The sequence below is a fragment of the Balearica regulorum genome, chromosome 3 (genome assembly GCF_011004875.1).
Source record: "Balearica regulorum gibbericeps isolate bBalReg1 chromosome 3, bBalReg1.pri, whole genome shotgun sequence".
Classification (NCBI taxonomy): domain Eukaryota; kingdom Metazoa; phylum Chordata; class Aves; order Gruiformes; family Gruidae; genus Balearica; species Balearica regulorum.
Window position 1 is genome coordinate 33,178,625 of NC_046186.1, and position 26,396 is coordinate 33,205,020.

General features: G+C 36.7%; 1 protein-coding gene across 3 annotated transcripts in view; it reads left to right on the forward strand.

The window, feature by feature from the left end:
- The window catches only part of SMAP1 (small ArfGAP 1), a 102,692-nt gene that overhangs the window by 55,201 nt on the left and 21,095 nt on the right, over positions 1-26,396 (forward strand). For all 3 annotated transcript variants that reach the window (XM_075747434.1, XM_075747435.1, XM_075747436.1), the window contains one exon: positions 22,109-22,193. In XM_075747434.1, the coding sequence (XP_075603549.1) occupies positions 22,109-22,193 (85 nt within the window). The remainder of the gene's footprint in view (positions 1-22,108; positions 22,194-26,396) is intronic.

Here is a 26,396-nt window from a genome sequence, read left to right on the forward strand (position 1 = left end):
CCTTTGTTGCAGGCATGGTGTATCTCCAGTCTAGACATTCCAGGCTTGGGAAGTTCAGGAATTAAAAATATGTGACCAAGCAATTGGCAGTTCTACCACAATTTTGAGACTTCTCTTGATTAAGGTAATTCAAGCAGTGTTTTAGCTGTCCTGTAGAAGAATCAATAAAGATGGAAAAAATTACAGGCTTTAAACTAGTAAAAATTGAAGCTATAGAAAACTTCAGATCTCTTTGCAAGTATCATGTACTCCTACAAGTCTTAAGTTCCTAGTGTTGTCTTTTTTGTATTTTACATTGAATTTAAGTTTCTTAGCTCTTAAAACAAGAATATGCATCCTAAAAATTTAAAACATTCACATTCAATTCTCAAGTTCTGATCTTAGCTTTATAGAACTGACTGATCTGCTCCTACGTCCACGTAAGAGCATTTCTCCGGTGACTTTAACAAGCTGAATGTCTAGCATGATTTCTGTTGCGTTTTGAAATATTGCTGAAAGCTTATAGCATTGATTTAGTAAACTGCCTTATTCCAATATTGCATTAATGTATCAGGACATTATGGCAGAAAAGATACTTTGTTGATTAGCATACTTTGATAAATAAAAGAAACAGAAAATATTTTTTAACTGATTTAACAATAGTGGGCTTTCCTACTGAAAGTAGGAAAAATTTCAGTAAGAATCATTGTGTCCTTAAAGCAGGTTTTGTGGGAAACATTTTTTTTTATGAACATTTGAGTTGGGGACAGTGATTTCAGATGTGAAGTAGACTTTCCTCAAGATCAGAGAGATCTACTGCACAACAGTGAGTAGTAAGGATACTTATTTGACTCTTAATTATTCTGGGCCTCTTCACTTTCTATGACAAAATTATTGGGTAATTTCTAACGTAACAAGGTTTTACTATGTCAGCTACAGATTGAGTCCAGTGATTATCATTTTATTAGAAGCAGCCAACAATATGATGTTCCACATCAGATCTGCAGAATTCTTAATAAAACAAGTGACATTGCCAAGCTACTGGCAGCCATAATGTTTTTTTCAGTCTTACTGAAGAAAGTTGAGAAACTTGCATAACTTACCCAGGATCCTTCCTCCCCCTCTGTCCGTGCCATTTCCACATAACAGCCCTCAAGTTTCCTCAGTGCTTGTGCTTAAAATAACCTTATCCTTACAGTTACGTGGGAGGAGAAAAAAAAAAGCAAGAAAAATGCTGGAAAAATTATTATACAGTTCTTCATGACATGAAAACTGGGCCCAGGTTGCGTGGAGCTGAGATGTCCAGTCAAATCTCAGTTTGTTTGCAAGGAACAGAAGTGCTAATTTTAGCAATATAAAATGTGTTGAATTGTAAGAATAATCAAACTGAGCTAATTGCATGCTTCTTAAATGCTTCTTACGGGCCAATAGCAAGAATAATAGCACAAGGCAGACTGTCATGCAGTGAAAGCAATTTTTAGATGTTCTGTACACACAATTAAGGAGATTTTAAATTGCCTAAAAAATTAAATCTGATACTTTAAGAGCTTGTTTCAGTAATAGGGAGGGAAGAAAGTTGATAGTTTGACCACCAATCTTACCTGTTTCATTGATGGTAACACATTAAAATTTTTAATTTGTAGGTGAGAAAAACCAGCTAGGCTTTTAATAGCCATTTTTTAAACTTTTTAAATCATCTTCCCCACACTTTCATCGGCTGCTGAGGAGCTTTCCCTTCTTTTTAATTACTCCTTTGCACAGCTGAAGTTGGTGAAATTTCCCAAATTGGCCATGATTTTCTTTCTTTTTTTTTTTTTTTTTCTCTCCTCCCCTTTCTGCCTAAGCTGACTGAATGAGTTCTCTGGGAACAGACTAAAATGCTGAACTCCTTTTTATTTCTAGTATGTCTACTGAGTAGGATTTTTGTTCATCCTTAGGTAATTGAATGTGCTCAATTTACAGTCATTTGTGACTTTAAAAAGAATACATAGCCTACATATTCTACGGTCTGTGAGGGAGCTACCAAAGGCTCATAGCAACTTTCTGAATTAAAATTTAAACTGTGTGGCCGTTTTTAAGTAGTTTCTGCTCATAGGACAGAAGAGCGCTTTAGGTAGGTTCCACGTCATGTTGGAGCAGGGTCTGTGTGCACTCCATCCACCTGGTACCTGTTTTCTGCTGAAAGGAAGCATAGAAGGGAAGGAGATGGGATGCAGTCCAGTCATCCTGGATGGATCAGGATTATGAGGGAAATGGCCGGGGTGTGAGCTGTGGGGTTTCTGTGCCCCAAGGATAAATGAGGCCATTAAAGCTGCAAAGAATGGAGTGAGAAAGACTGTGTTTGTGCAGGATCATATGGTATGCTCTCTACAGAATGGACAGGAAACTCTTCACTCATTTGGCAAGACTGCTACTAAAAGTGGGTTGCATTAAGTACTTCATTTAGTAAAGTACTTCCATTGCACAAGATTTGATTTAGAACAGAGAACTTGCATTGAGTTGTATGAATGAAACTTCTTGAATTTCAGAGCAACTATGACAATTCTGGTTTTTTCCTAAACATACCTTTTTATGGCTATCTGCAGTACAAATTCAGATTAAAAAAATGCCTAACTAGATATGATGTCTTGAAGCTTTGACATACTCTAAAAGTAAAGGGGGAGAGAATTCATATGCATAAAAATTTCAGATTTTTGTAGGGTTCAACTTTTTATACAGTTTTATGTTTTAAATAAAGAAAATCTTGATGTGCTTCAGTGCTAGCAATCCAGAATTAAGCCAAAAGTGTTTTGGAAAACTGTCCCTGGAAAATTTTGACAAGCATTTCTGATACATGAAATTATAAAGTTCAGCCAAGTCTATGGCAGTTAATGCTTTGACAGTGCTTGGATTCAGCACTGTGTAGCTTTTGCTAGTGTTTTATTTTAGAGGTTTTGCATCAGTTGAAGACTTTCATGAAGGCATTCTGATGGTCTCACTGTAAAATACTGCACATTGAAGGCTGTAGTTACTGCAAAACAACATCTAATTTATTGAAAGTAAGCCCTTTTAAGACAGATTGTGTTATATTGGGCCAGTAAAGTTAAATGGTTAGGATGTGAAGAACAAACTGTTTTTTCTTCACAAACTACTTGTGCTTTTGCAAACTAATATTGACATTTGAAGTTAAGACTTTTTTCATGCTGCTGAACATAGCAGGATGATGAATGTTTCCGAAGGATTGCAGCAGTTAAACTTGATTAACCAAAGTACTATTTGACACTGAAAGTTTAGTTTATTATATTGCATTTTGAGTTTGAAATTGGCTCTTTTTTGTGTGTAGAGTTGATTTAAGTGACAGGAATGGGTCAGTTAGAGGTTATCTTTCAATGGTAGTATATCAAATGCTGTTTTTCTTCCCCAAACTGGCTAAATTGCCAGATTAAACTCAGCAATAAAAGTGAACTGCTGCCTCTCAGTCAGCTGGTACCAACCAGCACCAGATGGCCTGCATTAAGGAGGTACTGACATAACTTGATTTGCATTTAAAAAGTGCTAGAAAACCCCTCAAATAAAAGTGAGGGCAAATCATATTAGCAGCTTTTTCCCTTCATATAGGAAAAACAATGTGTCAAATACTCACTTAACCAAATAGGAAGAACTTACTGTAGCTTCTTAGGGAGGTGGTTTTGTTTGTCTCTTTGTTTTCCCCCGCAAAGATGGCTAAAACTCCCACAAAAATCAACCTGTCTGGGCAAGTGAGACAAGAAGAACTATTAGTCCCCATTAGTTCTCTGGAGATGTTTTTTACTTACCCGTATCATCCTAATTATTTTGTATAAGGAGAAATGAATTGGAACAAATAGCACTCCAGTGTTCTTCACTTCTTTAAAACTGTGTAGCATTGTGAGAATACGTGGAAGAGCAAAAGCCCACAAATTTTTTGGTGTCCACCTAAACACCAGTTTGGTGGAAGTGATGTATTTAGGGGCTTACTTTGTAGGAATAAGTTGACACACAAATATTGACCTGAATGATAATTGAAATACAGAATTACATTATAAATATTCCACATGTTGTCTTTCTTTTGAAACCATATTAATGATTTATTTGTTAAATCACTGGTCTAGTTGTTAATATGCTTCCCTAGACTTCTGAACATTATTTGCCTGAGTGATTTAATTTTTAAAACTTTGTTCTTTATATTTTTATATGAAGTGTGATATAAACTTAAATTATATAAGCAATCAAATGTTTGTCATAGGAACAGAAAAATAGAAATGTGTTTTGCCCTCTGATTCAATACATAGTCTTATTTATACTCTTAGTCCTTGTTTTCACAAATTCAGACTAAGTAGATGGGAGTTAAAGCTCAGGGTTTAGGAGTATGTGATAAAACATAGGACAGCCTGTTTCCCTGCCTCCTACCCCCACAGAGGGTGAAGGGTTTTAAGGCTGCTTGTTCTCTCAGTCTGCATTTTATGGTCCTGTCCCAGCCTGGTTTTACTTTTCTAATCATACCTTTTCAGTCTTATGGAAGAGATCAGATTATTTGGGGTTCTTTGGTTGCTTCTAATGCTAATCTGGAGAAATGCAAATCCAATTAGATTCTTCCTGAAACTACAATTCATTCCTTTTGCAGGTAACAAAGGGCTCCTTATGTTTGAGGATTGCCTTGAAAAATAGTCTTACTTAATGAAATTAATCTGTCATGGCTCTTATTACGTTTTGGGAGTTGTAGACAAAGAAATTAAGAAATAGATATTGCAGGTAGAAGCAATTGAAAGAAAACCCTTTTTTTGTCAGATGGGAGGAAAGGTATTTGTCTTTTTATTGTTGGAAAAGGAGTTGACCTGCAGAAAGGGTATCATGTTTTTTTTCCTGAGACCAATGAGCGTTCTCTGTATCAGCTTGATCCTCTCAACTCTGGTCTGCAGCAGAACAGTATTTTAATGTATTTTTGTTTGTTTGTTTTAATTCTATAGAAATGGAATCTTAAAACTATGAGAACAAGCTTGGCTTTGGGCTGCTTTGGTTAAATTGGCCTTTGTTTAACTTGCCAAACTATTTTAAACAAAAATGTATTGTTAAGTGTGCTTAGTTTTAATTGCTCCACAGTTATATTTTTGCTCCATGCAGGGAGGAAAACCTAAAACTGCCCTGGGTTTTCGGTTGATAATACTTACTAACAGATGGCATTTTCAGGTTTCTCCTGCTTGCTTGTGATAAGCTTCACATTTTTTCCTGGTGACTTTGAGACAATTAGGAAGGCAGCATCTACGTATACTTATGTGTATATTGAAGCTAAAAAAAGTGGGCACATTTAAATGAGCATGAACTAAATCAGCCTTATTCATGGATGGATGCTATCTTTAGATAAAAACATCTATATGACCGAGACTTACTCATTCTGAGACATTTGAAACCACAGGAGCATGCATGGTTGAAAGTGCAAATATACAATCTCAGCTAAAAAGTTTTATAAAAATTATAGCACTAGTTAAGAGACTGTGTACAATCAATCAAATGTGCAAGAACAGAAAGCATGACGTTTTTACAGAAGTGGTACTGATACACGGAACTGAATGTAAAGAAAGGTAAGGATTGGATAAGATAAAGTTGATAACAAGAGAAAGACATTTAATTTAAATAACGTCACTCAAAATAATGATTTTATCTTGTTTTGAATAATAGGTTTCCTTTGTTTTCCTAAAATAATGCAAGTATTGGAGCATGAGCGAGGCAATCAAGTGTCTTTATGTGTTCTGTTTCATTGCACTGTGCTTAAGCTAGAACATGCTTAAACTCCTCAGGGGACGGATCTCAATGACCTTCAATATAGGGCAATGGGGTAGTGGGAGGCACTGTCAGATGTGCAACTCTTACTTAAGATTAAAGATAGTAACTCTGTTTTCCATAAAAAAATAATTTTAGATGCCACTGACAATACTAAAAGCTCCAAGATTAGCGTAATCTTTAAATTGTGGGTTTTTTTTTTTTAAAAAAAGCTGTAAGAGGTTTCAGTAAGCTTCCAAACACTGTCATGCAACTGTCAGTGTCTTCCAGTTTAAATTCATAGTTGACATAAGTATTGATTGTGTGGCTTTTTACTAAAAGGTGTAAGAGTATTTATTTCGACTGTTGAATTCATTATGTTTTGCTAGTTGCTCGTGGCACTATAACAGTTACACAGAAAACTCTATGGCTGTGGCACTCATCCTCTTACATAATTATGTCTTCACAAAATTAACTCAAAGGTATTTGGAAGATAGTACTTTAGCTGTGGTGGAGAAAAAAGCAAGATAAGGAAGAAGCAAGATTTTTAACACAATTTGAAGGAAACGGGCAAGTTTCTTGCTCTGGATAATTTTGTGAGATACCATAAGTAGAAAATTAAGTCACCGGTTACATGGTTGTTCAAATAACTAGCATCTCTTTAATGCTAAATTCCTTATATATCAATCAACACTGTTAACCCACCTGCAATCAATTGCCTCCTGTCTCTGTTGGAAAAAGGGTTGCAACTGGATGAGCTTGTCTTTCAGTTTTACTTGAAATTTTTCCTTTATAAAATTGGCACCTGCAGCTAGAAAATGGGGGTTGGTCCATGTGCATGTCAGCAAGCTGTTGAAAAAGAAATCTGTCTTCCCTCTCTGCTCAGCAAGTATGGTCTCTCTTGACTTAAGGATATTGTACTTCATGTCACAGTAAGGCACTGCGGGCTTGTCTGCTAGGCAGACAGTGTATTTTACACTGTGTAATAACATGGGTACTTTCTGCTCAAGATAACCTACAGATTTTTTTGTCTTACATACTTAATCCTCAATTTACACTGTAAGTAGATATCAATATATCTTTTTCTTTTGTTTAAACATAGACTATTTTAGTGGTGTAAAAGAAATTGGTTTGGTTAAATCTCAACATAAATATTGAAATAGGTGCCTGGACGAGCAAGTCCGAGCGTTTGTAATATCGCTTTGAAGGGCCAGTTGTAAAACTTATGAATCTTTGAAGCTGTGAATCTAAAAAGTTTTAGTGATCCTTACATTTTGTAAGGATGACTTAAATAGTCATTTTCAGAATACCCAGAAATTTCATATAGGTTCACATTATTTAAACTGGAAGAATAAAAGCAGAAAGAAGTTTGACTGAGTTGCAGTTGAGATGTAGACTGCTAGACTGGATTGTGGCTAGAATGCTTATTGATAGCTGGTGTTAAAGAGTACGATGATATGGAGGATGAAGATGAAGAAAATTGGGTTTACTCAAGTAAAGGGAAATCCATTTTGGTATTGCTTGTGATAGGGTAAAATTAATTAGCTTCTAAAATAATTGTTTCAAAGTAGTTAACTTTGAAATGAGAACAAAACTGAGGAAAAAAATGACTGGCAGAAGAAACTAATTCAGCTAATGGTCGTAGACGTGAACAGCTAATGATGCATAAGTATTTATTAAACGTTGTATTTATTAAACATGTTTCCCCTCTTAATAAGTTTTGCATTTGTGAAACAGAATTGTGTACTTCTATATGAGGATGATAAAGTACTTGCCAATTTGCTCCTAACTTCTATAGCAGCAAAAGAAAGCAACAAGCTGATACAGAAGTAAGAAAAATTAACCTATAGAATTATTTCAATCTGATTAGCTGTCAGTGACAGAATTAAATTTCCGTGGAACTAATTGAGAGGGTTTTTTTAAATGCATCCCTTAGCCATAGTATGCTTAGACTTCATAAAGTGTTTATATCGTACTACTTGCCATAATGATAGAAATGATGCAAGTACAGAGCATCAGTCCAACACTCTTAAGAAGCAGAACGCTATTTAGGAAAAGTCCTAATTCAGAGATGGTTTGTATGAAATGATTCTCAGCGTGATGCTGTAAGACTATGTGACTAAAACATAGACTGCAAGAATCAGAGGAACAGTGTTAGGGAGGAGAACCAGAATACTCTAATGACTGAAAACGGAGCACGGTGATCTGCTTCTCCTTGGTCCATCGAAGGAGAGTGGTGAAGTGGGTCAAGGAAAGAGATTCTCTTCCAGGAACCCCAGGCAAGTAAGGGGTGATTGCATACTAGGCCGTAGGACTTGTTATGAGATGCAGAGAGAAAATAATTCAGGGTTAGAGCAGAAAGTGTTGTGTGAAGCGTATTATGGGATGTTTATGTGACAGACCAAAAGCAGGGAAGTGGAAGATTCAAGATGAATTGAGATGGAGCAAGCATGAGGAAGCAGGCAAGAAGGGGATGGAAAGAGCCAGTCACACACATGCAGGTTGCTGGGCAGTATGCTTGTCTGAGTCCTGCACTTGATCACTGCAGGCTATCCTGTATTCTTGCCAAATTCTATTTGCAACCATGTGGTGTGTGAGCGCGTTGTCTTTTCTGTGTCTGTGTGTGAACACTGGCAAACTTAAGTTGGACTACCAGACAAGAAAGATAAGAGGTTGGTGTTGGGTGCTGGAAAGGGATGGTAGGCTTGAGGAACCTAGGGGTTAGCAACTGGAGAGACCAGCATCTAGAAGCCAACTATTGCAAAGGCAGTATGTCTAAGACCAGCTACTGGAGACACCTGTATTGTGTAACTGCTAGCAAATTTCACGCTGGACTAGCCAGTGGATATCAGCATCTGGAAAGATCCAAGGTCTGAGCTGGTGACTGGCTAAGGGTGTAGAGTCTTGATATTGCACAAACTAAAGTTTCATGCAAAAAGTGTTTTTCAGCAAAAAAGCACTGTTATAATCAAGGAAAAGAATGCAAACCATACCTTCAGGAATAGGGATAGAAAGCAATGCTGGTATTGGATTGTTTTTTCACTATGAGCTCAGTCAGTTGCCATGCCTGAAAGCTCATTCTTGTCTGGAGATGTATGAAGAAGGAATTACAAATATATACCTCTTTGTTCTGATTTGGTACACTGGTGTTATGTATGACTTGAAAGGTTTTTAGAAGGAAAGTTATAAAAGAAACCAGTTTAATGAGGAACTGGAACTAATATAGCTGCATTATTGTAGTCTTGCCCAGGCTAATTAGCTCAATAGATATGGAATGGAAATATGTAACGCAAGTTCATATAACCGTAATATGCAGTTCTAAAACTGAAGATGTATTTAAAACAGGTTATAAAAATGCAAACCATGTTTATTGCGTTCACAGCTTGCAAACTGAGGTGCATTAGAACATTTCGACCCTAAGCCGATTTAGAGATGTCGTAATGGGACACTGGCTCAGCTTAAGATGAATCTGCCTAGATTTTCTACTTCATCGTGATTTCTTCTAAAAGATTTAAAAAAATGTATTTTATTGGATTAAAAGTAGAATGCTTGGGTTTTATCTAAATCAAATTCCATGACAAGATAATACAAAATAGGAAAAGGGTTGATAAACAGTTTTTTCCCCTCTGCCTTTTGTGTCCTTGTAAACAGGTCCTTCCTTCTGGGCTCAAATGCAGTCATTTCAAAGATTTAGAGCTGAAGCAAAGTCTGCTTAAATCCTTGCCCCTAGAATCCCTAGAAAACTTTGATACCTCTGCACTCAGACTATGTGCCTACCCTTCTTTGCAGTCTTGCCATCTCTAGCTCAGCTTTAGGTTCCTACTTCTTGTTTTGACTGTTACCTAGCAATCATCTTGCAATCTTTTGACACTTTCCTTCAACTGCCAAATTTAGGAAAAAGAGCTCGCCCTCTTTTTTCAGACCCTATTCTGAACTTATCAGCTTTAAGAACATAAGGTATTGGAAAATGAAAGCATACACTAGTATTTCAAATGTGATTGTTATTATATAGATTTAATACATGAATATAAGAATTTAAAGAGAAAGATTTAATCTTTAGTATTTTGCCATAGTCTCAGCAGTAAGTATAAAAAGAAAGGCAACTTCATTTTAGGAAATTATGCTTCTACAGTTGCATACCTTGTTTTGAGCAAGGTATAAAAGGGCCTCTGAGAATGTCTGATGCATTAGAAAGGAGCTAAACTGGTTCAGCTAGGTATGAGACATGAAAACTTTTAATCCTTCTTGGAATACATTGACTAAAGTAAATGAGATGTGAGCTAACATTTTAAATTCAGTTAAAATAAAATGGTAGTACTGGAGGGTCAATAAGTAATAACAAAGGAATAGTCTTAATCCACTTTCCATAGGTATTATTAGCATATTAGCCTAGACCCAGATGAAATCATATTAATGGAATAAGATTACAGCGCAGCTGTCTGTTCTGCCATGAAGTTTGTAATTCAAATGACTAAAGATAGAACGCATTTTACATAATCTTGTACAAGTACCTTGCCCTAACTGTGAAAATCTAATGAAATCCATAAACCCAGGTTTTTAAAGTGGAGGTGTAGATCAAGGAGGACCTCTTAAAAATGTTTTCCTTCAGGAGTGTGTTTTGACTGAAAGACATTCATGTGTACAGAACTCTAATAGCAAAAAGAAGGCAATACAGTTTTGTTGGTTTGCTTGGTATAAATGTCTTAAATTAGCTTACCTGCATCAGCGTGAGTAGTTCAGTGTCTGTGATTCATTGGAATAATTGCAGTAGACTCTTGAATAATAAACTTAGGTTTTCCCCTTGGGTTAGCTGTTTGTTTGAGGTAATTCTAGCTTTATAAATAAGAGTGGCAGCTTTTTTTGTTGTTGTTGTTGACATGCATTTTTTTTTCTCTTGTTTAGAAATGCATCAGAGTTTGCTTGCAGAGTTGCTGTAGTCTGTAAAACTTCACAATGATACCACTATATTATAGCTTCCGATTCAATATAGTATACTTGTTTTCTAGCTTTTTTGCTAGTTAGGCAAAATAGAAGCCCATCACTTGCTAAAAGTATCCTAAGTTTTGAGGAGTTAGTCTGATTTCTAAGTTTCTTCATATTTAGTTGCAAGTCTGAAAAAAAAAAAGTTGGTATCTTACAGGAGGGTAAACAGAACAACACCTTTCATCTTTAACATGATTTAAATTCAATATTATGAAAAGATGAGTTTTTACTTATTTACATCTCAGATACAAAAGTTTTGTAAAAGCATTCTTTAAAAATTCTAGGATACCTACGTGAGTAATGCTTTAAATAGGTACGAACTAAATAACTTCTACAGTAGAAGTATGTGAGCTGTCAGGAGAAATCATATCTACAAAGCTATTGCAAGCTTACAGTAAATTACTAACATTATTTTCTCATATGGGAATTCTAAAATGTTTATGCTGTCTTGCAAGTTTTATTGCAAGCAGGTAATGAAGAGGGAAGGAATCCAATTACTTTATGCACAAGGCATACATTTCATACCTAATAAGAGCAAAGGAAGACTTTTGTTCAGTAACCATAGAAGCGTCCATGAGCTCTAGTGAGTAAACTGGAAATTGCTTTTAGGTAAGTTAGAAGTGCCTTTCACTAAATTATTTGATGGATCTCTAGCTTTCATAAACTTTGTAGTTAAGGTAGGGTATAGAAATAAGAAATGCATGGGTAGCCAGATGTTTATGAAACAGACTGAATTCTAGATGCATATGAATTTTTCATTGAAGTAGAAAATTGAGGAAAAAGTGCAGAGAAGTATTTTTTGTGTGTAATGTTAAAGTATGAAAATAGGAGCAGGTAACGGGACTGGACAGCTAATGGATCAGATTTTTGACAGTGACTGATATCTTCAGAGTAGGAGATATATTTACACTAGTAACTTAGGACTGCTCTGACTGGAGAGTTTCTCTACTTCAGAGCTATTATTCATGTGGCTTAAATCTTGCACCACATATGCTACCCCTTCTAATACTCTCAGGTAATCTAAATGAGAATAAGGTCAAAGTTAATCCTAAATGCTGGTGTTGAAACCAGCAAAATTATTTACATGAATATTTTGTAGTAGTGAATTCAGCAAAAGTTCCACTTGTTTTTAAAGTATTTGGGGGAGGTTGCATTTCTATTGGGTGTCATATGTCTTTTAGAACTGTTAAACCCTTGAAGTTTGTACATATGAATTTAATTAGCATAAGATTACGAAAGCAGAAAATGGAAACTTAAATTACCTTTTTTCCCTAAAGTCACTCATTTACAATGAAAAATAAGCACAGTATTTTCACTGTGTGCCGGCACTTTTCAACCAGCCTTTACCAAAAAGCTTGTTTCAGCATTCTAGTGCAAAATGTCCTCAGCTGCCTCTGTTAGAGAAGAGTAATCTGGTGAAAGGGGATGTGCAGAAGAGTAGCCTGAAAATACAGAGTTCAGACTGACCATAGGCTCTGAAATGTATGGTCATATTAAAATATGCTCTGAAAGGATTGTAGCATCCTTAATAATTTCATAAACTTGGGTTGATTTCCTATTTTGTTTACAGTAATAATTAAAAAAAGAATGGGGATGACTGAAGAGCAATGTAGTTGCTGCTAGATCTGAATATTCTTAATTTTTTCTCCTTCAAAGTCTAACACATACCAGAAGACCTCACATATGTTGTCTGTCTTGTCAATCATACAAGCTGGCATAAAGCTTTCCACTTTCCTGTTGTCTTCTACCCATCGTCTTCTACACCTGGTAGCCAAACATGCATATGGGCACAATGCTGAGTGTCAGGAAAGAACAAGCTGTTGTTCTGCAGAACAGAAGCGTGGGTAACACCGGCAATAGGCCTCATAGCATCGTGTTACATATATGAATTGAATAGGTGTGTGACTGTCAGTCATGGTTGTACTAACCCTCCTTTTTTCTTGCCCATGAGATAACCATATCCCATGTAGACAACATCACATGTGCTGTACTGTAATCTTTGTAAAAGGGAAGGAGGAGGATTGACTTGGCAATGCTTTCATTATTTTTCTTTTCTCTCAGGCAGAATGAATTACTCATGTAACGGTTATGTCCAAAAATAACTGGCTGAACAAAATCTAAGAAAATGCCTGAGACACTGGACTTCCTACAGTATGTGACTTAGGCTTGGGGTGTTACTTTATGTTCTTCACAATCCCATCTCCTGCAGACTTGCTGTCTAAATCTGTGGGAGAAAACATAATTGCCCGTTCCAGGGAGTGGGAGTTTACCTTTGGATGAGTCTACTGCAAAACTGTAATGCTCAGATTCAGGGCTTTGAGGTGTATGAGCACTAAGCTTCAATGGGAAAACAGAATTTGGGAATCACTATGATTTTTAGGGTGAGTTCCATAAATAGCTTGATTCACTTGACTAATGTGCTCCTTGTATCTGCTTGGTGAAGACTATAGAAAGGGAGGAGAGTTACAAAGAAAATGTACCAACAGTGGTGAAGTATGGCTCTCTGTGTGTGTTTGTATATGTGTGTCCTGTAGTCCTTGAATTGATTAAACAAGAGGTACTTGGAGGTTGGCTTGTTTTAACTAGCAAAACAGAGACTGATATAAACATGATTGCATAAAACTAGCAAAACTAAAATGATAGGGTTAGCAAAAGCATTTTGTCAGTATTGCATCTGTTGATGGAAGGTGTTCAGAAGGCACAATGTCATATGGTATGGAATACCCCTTTGGTCAATTCAGGTCAGCTGTCCTGGCTGTGTCCCAACTTCTTACTCACCCCCAGCCTACTCACTGCGGGGGCAGAGCAGGAAAAAAAGAAGCAGCTTTGATGCTGTGCAGGCACTGCTCAGCAATAGCCAAAACACTGGTGTTTTACCAACACTATTTTAGCCACAAATCGAAAATATAGCACGATGCTGGCTGCTGTGAAGAAAGGTGACTCCATCCCAGCCAGACCCATACAGGCAATTAGTTTGCAAAATATATGGTATAAAGTAGATTTCACTTCTTTTGTCCTTGTCAAAGAAATGTCCTTTTTTACTAGAAAATTTGCTTTAGAGTAATGTATAAGAGAGAAAAACAAATCTGTAAAATTAGCACTAGAACTTGATGTGTAAATAGAGTAATTAACAGTTGTTACTTGCTGATTTATTTGGTTTCAGCTAGCTCAAGAAAAGCGTTTTACATAAATTAGATTGAACTAGAATGGTGTTATTAGTGGTATATTGAGAGCAATTCATTGTGAGAGTTCAATAAAAGGTAATATTGGTTTGTATAAAACTGGGCTTTGTTTTTTTTTAAATTGAGACCTAGTAGGGACAAATATTTTTTTTCCCCTGACCTAAACTAATGTTCTTACCCCATTTTTTAAATTAAACCTCAGATAACTTTTATTGTTGCACAAAATGAGTAAAGAAAGAATAATGGGGGAGAAACAGCAATGCAACATTAAATGTAGGTTGTTGAATTACAAGTTACTCTTCCATGATGGAATAGAAGACTTCCTCATTTTAGGTAAATGGGGAAGTTTTTGAGAATTATGTTCTTTTGATCTTGTAAGGTTGTAGTTAGAATTTGAGCAAAACTGAAAACTTCGGTACCAATTTTTTGTATTTTTCCACCAGTACTCAATTAGCTGGAAAATACTTCAAAATCTTAGAGATGAAATGGTAGGAAAATGAACAAGATTGATTAAATCATAGCCAGTATCTCTATGAATTACAAGCAGACTGGCTGGTGCAGCTTCCACTAATGAAGGCATCAGCTCAGTGTGAATCTAAGAAAATTACATTACATAAAATTATTAAAGCAGGCTTATGCATTTGCTTGCTTTAAAATTGTAATAAATTACAAATGGCTTGATCTTCTCCACAGTTGTCTGCTTTTGAGTTTTTTTGGTGATGGTTTCTTACCACAAAACATTACAGTTGACGAAGTTGCAATGTGGAGATATATGTAGATTACCAGCATATATAGTTCTACCCACAAATTTCAAGCTAATTTGATTTCCACACATTTTCACTAGAAGTCAGTGAAGATCCAAATACTCGTTTCTGTATTACCATTTTATTTAAATAGGAAGGAGATAATTCTTATCTGTAGACATAACTTCTCAACTGTTCATTTTGCTAGATGCAAAGTTATGGGAAGTTCCTAACTATTTTTTTTAAAATATCTGGTCTGTAAATACTGAAAGACAATTTATCTTGTTATCTAAGGTCTACTTATGGATAAGGTTTTAGTGCATAGTACATATTGTCATAGTATGTTTTTATTGTATTACGGCAGGCAGGATTTAGATGTAGATTGATTTGGGTATAAAATTTGGAGTTAGTCATCACTGAATGCTAAATGGAGAATTGCATGAGATCAGAAACTTAGAGGGAATTGTTTCCATGATAGCAACTTTGTCAGTTTTTAGTGCACAGCCATATATGTTTGTCTTACATACTTTTAATAAAATGCAGTCAATACAGCTCTTAGGAAAATGTTGTCCATGTGATTACCTAATATTCTGACAATTAGTCTACCTTCTAAATATTAAGTAAAAATTCAGTTATTTTATGAAGGAATAGCATTTGTCTTAGTCTCCTATGTATCACACAGTCTTTTCAGAAGAATAAAAATAGAAATTCTGATCAGACAATAGAAGAAAAAACTACTCTTGCCTTTAGTCCATTCTCTCTTGACTCGTGTTAAGTACTCACCTTCCCATACTAGCAGCATGGCATGCCTGTCAGGGAAACCTCTTAGCAACTGTTACCTCTCCTGCGGTAGTACTTGATTATTTTTCCCAGATTCCTTTTATTAAGTGTGGAGTATGAATAATGCATAATATTCCTGCAGGAGATACTTGCACTTAATTGCTGAAGCCATCTGAAGAGCTGCTACTGAAGTGATCTCTGAGAGAGAGCTACAGGAAGAGGCTGTAGTAGATACAGATGAGAAAAAATCCCTTAAGAAGGAGCGATTACTCATACAGAAAAGGGCTAGTTGCTACAAAAGCAATCCTGAAACAGCATTTCTATGCTTTAGACGTCACACCAGCCGAGATGGATGAGCACCTGAGAAACCACAGTATTTCAGAGAAGATTGCTTTAGCCCCTTCAGCTAAGAAAATGAAGAGATTGTTTAAGGTGCCAGAAAGTGTGAAAGGCCTTCAGCCTTGGCAAAAATACCTGCCAAGAGTGAATAAAAAAGCTGACCGTTCCTGTGCGCTCTATCACTTGAGAGAATCACAGAATCGCAAAATGAGGTTGGAAGGGAATTCTGCAGGTCATCTTGTCCAACTCCTTGTCAAGCAAGGGTCACTCCGAGCAAGTTGCCCAGGCCCATATCCAGCCAACCTTTGAGTATCTCCAAGGGGGGAGACTCGACAACGTCTCTGGGTAACCTGTGCCAGTGCTCAGTTACCCTGACAATGAAAAAGTGTTTCCTGATGTTCAGACAGCACCTCCTGTGTTTCAGTTTGTGCCTGTTACCTCTGGTCTTGTCACTGGGCACCACTGAAAAGAGGCTGGCTCCAGCTTCTGCACACCCTGCCTTCATATATCTGTATACACTGATGCAACCCCCCTGAGCCTTCTCTTCTCTAGCCAGAGCAGTACCAGATATCTCAGCTGATATGAGAGATGCTCCAGTCCCTTAATCATCTTATGTGGCCTGTTGCTAGACTTGCTCCAGTATGTCCCTATCTCTCTTCAACTGCAGAGCCAAGAACTGGACACAACACTCCAGGTGTGGCTTCACCAGTGCTGAGTAGAGGGAAAGGTTCACCTCCCTCGACCTGCTGGCAATAAATAACCTTCCTGATGCAACCCAGGGGATACTATTAGCCTTCTTGGCCACAAGGGCAAATTACTAGTTCATGGTCAACTTGGTGTCCACCAGGACTCAGAGATCTTTTTTTCTGTAAAGCTGCTTTCCAGCTGGTGGTTCCCCAGCATGTACTGGTGGTTGGGGTTGCTCTTCCTCAGTAGCAGGACTTCGTACTTCCCACTGCTGAACTGCATGAGGTTCCTCTCAGCCCATTTCTTCAACCTGTTGAGGTCTGTCTGGATGGCAGCACAACCTTCTCGCCACCCCTCTCAGTTCTGTGTCACCTGCAAACTTGCTGAGGGTACACTCTGCCCCATTGTCCAGCTCATTAATGATGTTGAACAGAATCATAGAATAGTTTGTGTTGGAAGGGACCTTAAAGATCATTTAGTTCCAACCCCCCTGCCATGGGCCTGGACACCCTCCACTAGACCAGGTTGCCCAAAGTCCCATCCAACCTGGCCTTGAACACTTCCAGGGATGGGGCATCCACAACCTCTCTGGGCAACCTGTTCCAGTATCTCACCACTCTCACAGTAAAGAATTTCTTTCTAACATCTAATCTAAATCGACCCTCTTTCACCTTAAAGCCATTACCCCTTGTCCTGTCACTACACTCCCTGATAAACAGTCCCTCACCATCTTTCCTGTAGGCCCCTTCAGGTACTGGAAGGCCGCAATTAGATCTCCCCAGAGCTGCCTTTTCTCCAGGCTGAACAACCCCAACTCTCTCAGCCTGTCCTCACAGGAGAGGTGCTCCAGCCCTCCAATCAGCTTCGTGGCCCTCCTCTGGACTCGCTCCGACAGCAAACTGGACCCAGAATTGACCCCTGGTGTACACCGCTGGTGACTGGCCTCCAACTAGACTGATTACCACCCTCTGGATCCGGCCATTCAGCCAGTTTTCAATCCACCTCACTGGTCATCTAGTCCATACTTCATCAGCTTCTCTATGAGGATCTTACAGGAGACGGTGTCAGAAGCCTTACTGAATTCAAGGTAGACAATATGCACTGCTCTCCTCTTGTCAACCAAGCCAGTCATCGTAGAAAGTTACCAGGTTGGTCAAGCACGACTTCCTCTTGCTGAAGCCATGCTGATTCCTCCCAATCACCTTCTTGTCCTTTCATATGCCTGGGAATGGTTTCCAGAATTAGTTGTTCCATCAGCTTCCTAGGTACTGAGGTAAGGTTGACTGGCCTGTACTTCCCTGGATCTTCCTTCTTGCCCTTGAAGATAGGAGTGACAGAAGAATGTACTTAGGTAAAAGGTTAGAAGGACAGGATTGGAAAAAAACCCCAAACAATAAAGGATTACTGTAGCCCAGTTATATGATTGCAAAAATTTATGATGCCTGTACTGGATCTGAATAATGTGTCCCTGCTCCTCTGCTGAAGAGATGTGCTTTATAGGTGAAAATATTTACAAGAGGTTGCAAGGTTGATGCCTTATTTGTCTCCTTAAGTTGGCAGAAGTACCCAATACCTGCTGAACAAGGGATAACTTAAATGGGTTATTGTGGCTCTTTTCAAAACAGAGGCTCATTTTTTCTTAAGGCAGAAAATTGCAAGCCATGCTAGATAATAAGTTGATCATGTGGAGGACGGAAAAGAATTGATTCCCTAGAAACTTGTTCTGACCTCAGTTTCTTTCAGTGATATTTGCAAATAAGCTGTTTTCAGTAATCCTAGAATAATTTAAGGCAGAGGACGTTGCTTGGGTTCAATAGATACTCCAACATGAGAACACCTTGAAGAACACTGTAGTGGCCATTAGTGACAACTGTGAAAAATGGAAATGTAAGACTTGTATAGGAGAAGTTTTGATGCTCTGCTGTTTGTGAGAACTGTGTTTCAGAAGAATGTACTAGTGCCATAAAGATGTTTTTGAATGAGAGGCTGTTAATATATGACCCAAAGTAAATATATTTAGGAATTGCTGTAACAATGTACTTCACTTAATAAAACAACGTATGTTGCTAAGCTAACCTTGAATGTTGTAAATAAATAGTAGCCCCAGTAACCTTGAAAGCTCTGCTTGAAAATAAATGCACAAAATTATGTACCTGTTCCCTTCTACTTGGCATTTTAATAGCAGATTTTTAGTGCTATTTTTAGTTTATTTAATGCTGCTTAGTCTCCTATTTTTATGCAGACTTTTTCCAAAGGACTCAACAAAGAATAGTTTATCTAGTATTGATGTCAATACTTAAAAATAATTGCTGTGGGAGTCAAGCAGACTAGTAATAGAAACTGAGATGAATCTTAGTGCAGCAGGATTTCCCAGCATTTGTCATGCTATATTGCACCTCTACAAAATGTGGTAATTTTTAGATAAAGCACAATACTAAATTAAACATTACATTTAAGAAATGTCACTGCCTTGTTATGCAGGTTTTTGCCTATTGCACACTTCTGTGCTTACTGTGTGCAACATTTAGCTTTAACATCTCAGAAGACCACTGTCTACATAAAGCTCAGTCATGTATGAGTTCTGTTGGAGCAAAACTACTAAAAAGAAATTAAACATCAGATTTCTCTTTATGATTTGAAATACAAATTTTAAGTGACTCCAATGTGACTTCCCTTTTTGTTCTTTTCTGAAAGTTTCAACACCTTGTTTATGCCAGAATTATCTAGGTTGGAAGGGAGCTCTGGAGATCCTCTGTTCCAGCCCCAGAAATATGCCATGATATCTGCTATAGAAGCAAAGTACTTCAGTAAGGCACTGCATTTCGTTGTACCCTCTTGAGGTGGACCACAGAGCAGTCCATGGGGCCAAAGAGGGAACAAGGCTGTCTTGAAGCCCATTACTGTATTATTTTTTTTTAATGTAGGTATTCTTAAATTAAGAAGAATTGCATGCATGCAGGTTTCTTGTTCTAACTCAGGCCATTAGTGCCAACCTTATTTAATTTATGCCTAAGCGTAGGTGATTTCAGATATCTCTGAATCATGACCTTAGGCACCAAACAAGTGTCTTCTGAATTTGCACAAAAGCCCTCATTAGTGGCATGCAGCACTTTATTTCTGGCATCTTAACCAGAAGTAAAGGCACACTGAATTTAAAATCGGTTCAAACCTCAGACAGGAGGATAGGAAATCCCAGCAACTTTTGTTGTTTGTTATGATCAGGTAAAATTAAGGGTAAGAAGAAGGGGATTTTGTTCCAGATAGCTACTGATTATTGCTTGTGAGACCACTGTTGTACAGATGAAGTATTGGTAAATTGTTAGCTTTATTTTTTCAGACTGAAGGTTAGTATTTTGGTGGAAACTGTGTAGCTGTAAAGGGGAAACTGAATACTGCTTTAAGGAGAAAATCTCTGTCAAAGAAATGAATGCAGTACTAGTGTCTAGAAATATTTGCTGTTCTAAGAAGCTTGAAAATAATTTTGCAGTCTTTCTTAAGGTAACTAACTATGAGGTAACCTTAAAACCTATTAGTTTACATACTGGCAAGGGAGCAAAATGGGAAAGAAACTGCTGATCAAGACCTATAGTAGTGATATTGGAAAAGGGTACCTTAAAGGATCTTATTTTTATAGAAATTGATATTTCTGTATCTTGTATCTTCATTGCCTTTCTTATTTAGAGAGTGATGAAATAGAAATATGCATTTAATAATTATAGACAATGTTTGTTTGACAAAGCAGAGGAGCCAAGTAGATTATTCTTACTATATTTTTAATTTTTTAGTGTAGGTAATGAAATTAATTTTCTACAGTAATAAGTACTAAATAAAAGAGAGTGCTATTTGAACTCCATCTGTTTAGTCCTTACTAATGTTTGCAAAACTGTTTTGGTTTCTGTAAAACATTTGCACTCTAAATCAGCCCTGTCAAGCTTTTCAAGCTTGTGCTTTTAAATAGTTATTGTAAACTTAATCTGGAGTAGTGAAAATTTGTGCATTTAACCGAATTCTAACAAATTTGCTTTTCAGTTGAAAGAAATTATTGTTCTATATTCAGAATTGTTAAGCTGTTTAAGCAAAAAAAAAAAAAAGTCAGTTTTATGAAATCAAGCAACATGTCAGAAATCCTTCTTTTTACAGCTTCTGTGACCCATGGTGTTCCTTCCAGAGTTGGAGAGGAACCAAACATGCGCATTTTAATGATAAATTCTGTTCTGAAATACTCATTGTTAATTCTAATTGATGTTCATATTAACTTAAGTTTTATGGCATATTTATTGAGGTACGCTCAGTTGTAGAAAATGATATTTTGAATGGTCACTTTTAAAAAAAAATTGATATGCAAAAATTTACTTGGAAAAAACATACTTTTTTCTCATACCAAGTAGAAGTTTGGGGGGGGTTTTCTGCAATATTGAGTTGCATTTGGAATCAGTGTGCTATTCCAATGTAGAATCAGGTAATCCATGGAATATTTTTCCAGCAGGCAGTTTCCCCATGCAATTTTGTTCTTGAATGAGGTGTGTAAAGTCAACGTAAGGATTTTTGGCTAGAGCAAGTAAGTATTTCTCTGAGAGATTAGCAAGGATCATTTTGAGAGTGAAGGTATCTGTTCCCTGTAGCTGCAGAAATGGAGTTCAGTTCATTGTAGCTCTTTCCTGGAGGTTTTCAGTGGGGGCTTGCTCCATGCGTTGAACTATAAAATTCTCCTAATACTAAATACTAAGATGCAATGACTTCAGGAGACCCAGTGAGTCTGTCGAAGCTGTGTTATGGGGGTGATAAAGGTGGGAGTTAAGCAGGTTCTGTTGGTGTTGGCTCAATGCCCAGCCTGACAGTGCTCTACCGCCATGATTTGGTAATCTGTTTTAGTTAAAGGCTCATTCATTGACCAAGCCACTTCATGGTTTTTTGATAAGTATGGAGTAAATGCATGTTAAAGGCATGTAAGAGAATGCATTTGTCATGTCACTGTTATAAACCGGTTTGTTTTCATTTTAAAAATTGATGTTTTGATGCATTTGGGTGACCAGCCTGATAATGGTATGAGAAGAACTATTAACAGATCTATGAAGTCATTTTCTTAATCAAATTTCATGTCAATACCATCTTACATTTTGAAGACTCTAGGCAAGAAAACACTAGGAGTTCCCTTTTTCAAAGGAGAAAAATACTGTTATTTGTCTTCAGGTTTACAAAGGCAAAGACCATGAACACAGATTATGTCCATCTACTTTTTAAATTTCAGCTTTTAAAAACTTGATTCTTTTTTCTCTTTAATGCTGCAGAACTGTAAAGTTTGGATGCTAAAATTAGTCAATAAATCAAATTATAGACAGCTTTTTGCTTACTGCATGGTATGTAGTGGTTCAGTTTAAGATTTCAGCTTATTTTAACCTATCCTGGAGCTTACATTTATTTAAAAATTGATTACCAGTGAAGGTATGAGGATAATTTTTTACAGTCATGTGCCGTGATCCTTAAGACCATAACTGCAACTTTCTTCATTACGAATCAAATTCATTATGATAAACAAATATAGAAAAGGGCTTTTATTTCTGATACTGGAGCAGCATCTTTAATTGGAATTTTTAAAGCACTGTATCTTTTTCAGAAAGGTTACTTGTGTTTTGTGTTTTTTGTTTTTTGTTTCCTTTCAAGCCGCAGAAGAAAGACGATCAGCAATCAGAAGCTAAAGCAAGTCCAAAAAAATCATCAGAACCCACTATTGACCTTTTAGGACTTGGTAAGAACTATATAATTACCTGTTTTTCAATCAAACACAGATACGTCATTTTATATTTTAATAAATATACTTTATTTTTTTCTTTGCTTACTGATAGCTGAATTTGAAAGCCATAAGATTCAGTCTATATGAATTTGAAACTATAAAGGAAAATGCCACAGGGAGCTGTGTATATCAATACTTGTGTTTTGCTAAGGAGAGTAATGAGCTCCTGTGGGAAGGGGAAGTTATCAAAGTGATCTTCAAAGGGCTTATGGATGGTGGTATTTCAATGTTTATGGTACAAGTGTACTTCTTAATGAAAACGCTGAGGTCATCTGAACTGTGTATCTGTAAAATACCTTATATCATAAAATCCCTGCATTAGTAAAAATAACAGTAAACCGTTTGACTGCAGCTAACTAGTATCTTTTAAGACTTAATATATTGGGTGTTTCAATGTTGTGTACGGACTCTGATCATCATTCATTTTTATCTAATAGACCTTTTGTTTTCTGACTGGTAGGTAACTGTGTATTTGTCTTGTAAATAAACTACTTCGGATCCGAATCATTTCATTTGTACTGTCTGGCTATACTGTTGTGTTTTTACACCTTTTCTGTGCTTGTTGAAGGCCATATTCATAAAATTGGTCTTTCATTTATCTAGTGTTACTCTTAAGCATGTTTTTCGATTGGATAGAATCTTAAAATGGAACTGGAAGAATGAAATATTACAATAATTTTTAATCCCTTTTATTGTTGACTGTTAGGAAAATTTTCAGAGTTGTGAGAATATTCAATTTATATCAATACAATGATCATTCTTAAATTTCTACATAGTTTTACAGGATATTGAAGGAGGCTGATAAGTCTTTTAGATGTAATTCTAAAAACTTGAATTTGTAGAAAAATGTTCTGAGTTTTTAAATTTTTGGGTTTAAGGTATGAATAATGTTGCAGCAAAACAATAAACGTCTTCCTTGTTTTAGAATTCACACTGTCATTCAAAATGCATGTTATTTTTCCCTCTGGATGTAGAATAGCTATGGAATACTATTTCTGTACCAGTTATGTATGTGTTGTGATCCGTATCTCATTCCAAGTAATTTGCCACCATAGGCAAGCAAATCTTAATTAACGCAGTAGAAGTTAGATTATGGATGTAGAATGAAACTATTAAAAACAAAAGTAATTCTGACTTAATAGAAAGCTGATCCTCCTTTATTTTCCTTTACCAGACCAACAACCTAATTAAGAACTAAAATGTAATCAATATGTGCTTCTGAGATTGTCAGGCTTCTTTATCCTTTTAGTCATGATTTGAAAAGAATCTTAGTAACGCTGTTTTATGATATGATAATGAACTCAGATTTCATAGGCTAACTTGAGATGTAATATGCAATAGAAAGAATATTATAATTGGTGTTCAACAGCTGTGTTTCTTCATTGTAAGGAAGCATAGTGAGATATACAAAGGGCAAAGTTTATAATTTGTATGTTAACAAAACTTAATTTTAGAGGAGGGAGTGTTTAAAGATCTTTTAAATAACAAATTGAAAGGCAGTATAATAAGCTAGTATCTCTTGAAATCCACTGAGCTGCAAATGAGATTATGTATTAATGAGAGCAGACCTGCATATTTCAGTTGGAGACTTGTCTTTAATTAAATGCCTGCAGTAGACTACTTCAGATAGTATTAAAAGAAAGATTGCTTCAACCCAATGTATCACAGAACCATAGAATAGCCCATGTTGGAAGGGAGCTTGAAAGCTCATGTGGTCCAACATATGGGAAAGGTTGCCTAGATGATATTTATCTAGCATCCTGTCCGATCACATCTTGAACACCTCCAGTGATGGGGACTGTACCGTGTCTGTGGTGAAGTTGTTCCAGTGATTGATCTCACTGTAAGAAATTTCTTTCTTATGTCGAGATGAAACCTCTCCTGGTGCAACTTACACCCATTGCCCCTTGCCTTCTCCGTGTGACTCCTTGTGACGAGATAGCTTCTGTCCTCTTCGTAGCCACCCTGTAAGTACTGCAATACTGTGATGAGGTCCCCTCTGAGCCATCTTTTCTCCAGGAAGAAAAGAACTAACTCCTTCGGTCTTTCCTCACAGGGCAGGTTCTTCAGCCCCTTGACTCTCTTCTGGCCCACCTTTGGACCCTCTCCAGTCTGTTCCCATCTGTCTTAAATTGTGGGGACTAGAACTGGTCACAGACACCAGGTGTAGCCTGACAGGCGCTGAGTGAGATCATCACATCTCTATCTCTGCTAGTAATGACCCTGTGGATGTGGCCCAAGATCTCATTTGCCTTTGTTGCTGCAGTGGTGCACTGCTGATTAAATTGTTTGATATGTCACATCGAACAATATTAAAATGGATATGATCGCATAGTTCATTCTTCTTACCGAGTTGAACATGTTTCTAATGAGGATTCATTCTCTTAGGACTTCATTTCTGCAAATGAAGAACAGTCGTAGCTTTTACTGGGGCAGATCAGAATCACTTGTGATAGCAGATTAAGTAATTTTAATAGATCACAATTCATGCTAGACTAATTTTGGCTTTCAAAGCAGCCCAGCCTCTTGCAAAGTATTTTCTTGCGTAAGCCTCAGTGCTAGCTTTGGGTATGGGGTTAACCATTGGGTCATCGCTCTTTTTGTCTCAATTGGGTTTTTAATAATGACCTCATCAGAAGGCGAAAATTCTGTCAGATTGGGCTCACCCAGTGGCAACTGTAGCCAGACAAGATCATTTTCTAAAAATAAATTGGTTTTTATTTTTCTTTACAAATGGCAAAATTCTCAAGATAATATGCCTAGGAAAATTGTATCTTTAAATCTTGTAATAGCAGAAGAGGCATAATATCCTCAATGACTGTACTATCATGTTTGTGTTTCTTCTGAGCCTTTTTAAAATAGATTTATGTGGTTCCCTCGAGTTCCTCTTTAGGGGGATTATTATTAAGATGGTGTTTGGATATTCACTTTTTGGTGATCCAGCTACATAAACAAGGCTTTTGGCCTTTTGATTCAGAGTAGATCTTAGTTCAGTACTCCATACACAGAAAGGTGGGGAAATGGATGTGTCCAAGCTAAATATTCTCATGTTCGCCACAAGCAATAGTGTTAGTGTTCTTACTGAGCAATCCCAAGTTCCTTCCCTGTCTTCCCAAGCTATGAGAAATCACAGCCTATTTCTGTAGGCTAAAGCTGAAGCAGCTTTTTAAATGATCTCTGTAATTAGTTGGATCTTGTCCACACTGAGTGTGCCCTGTTGAATACGTAGGGACTTAAAATTGATCTGAAAATCAATAATATGGGATTTTGTAACATTAATTTTTAATAGGGCAATTATAGGACACATTTTTCAGTTTGAAAGTCACAGCGTGTAAACCAAAGTTCTTCAGCACTTAAGATGTTGGCAGTGCTGCATTTTCATCTCACTGCTGTTAACCGTGCACTCTGTGCTGCTTGATATGTCAGGGGTTTGTCTTACAAGCAGGATGTCTCCGCTTATGCTTGATTGATGTAAATAAAGACAATTTTTAAAAATACTTGTAAAAAATTGTAATACCTATGTATGATAGTGGGAATCTTTTCTTGGAATATTACAAGGGCAATTTTGGACTGTTCTGTTTGCCAAGGTATGTCTTAAAAGCTATTTTGGTATACAGAAAAAAAAGAAATATTTAAAAACTATTTTACCTTACAGAATTATCAGAAAGAAGGAAAGTGCATTTTACATATTCTGCATCATTTTACCATGTTTAGATGTGCTCTTCATAAAACAGACATTTGCACATTCTTTAACAACCATTATAGTAAATTACAATGGATGACCAGGAGAAAATAAATGTATTGTGGTGGTGTTACTAACTGATTGTGATGTGTGGGGCATTCATGTGGCATTGTTGGAGGTAAAGTATGATATACTAAAAGCTGTATATCTGCTTGTGTGGGGGAAATACTCTCTGAAATACTCTCTCTCAATATTTTCACATCTGTGAACTGTTGAGAGTTTAATCATGGTATGAAATGTAGGTGAATGTTGCACATCTGAGAAATGTACTTTTGTCAGTACTGTCTAGTAAGTACCAAAGCAGCATGGTTGGTCAGAAGTTGGAAAGCTGCATTTAAGAAATAATAAAAATACATATATGAGTACTAAATATCATATATGAATAGATAGATACATGTTAACATTTATAGTATTGC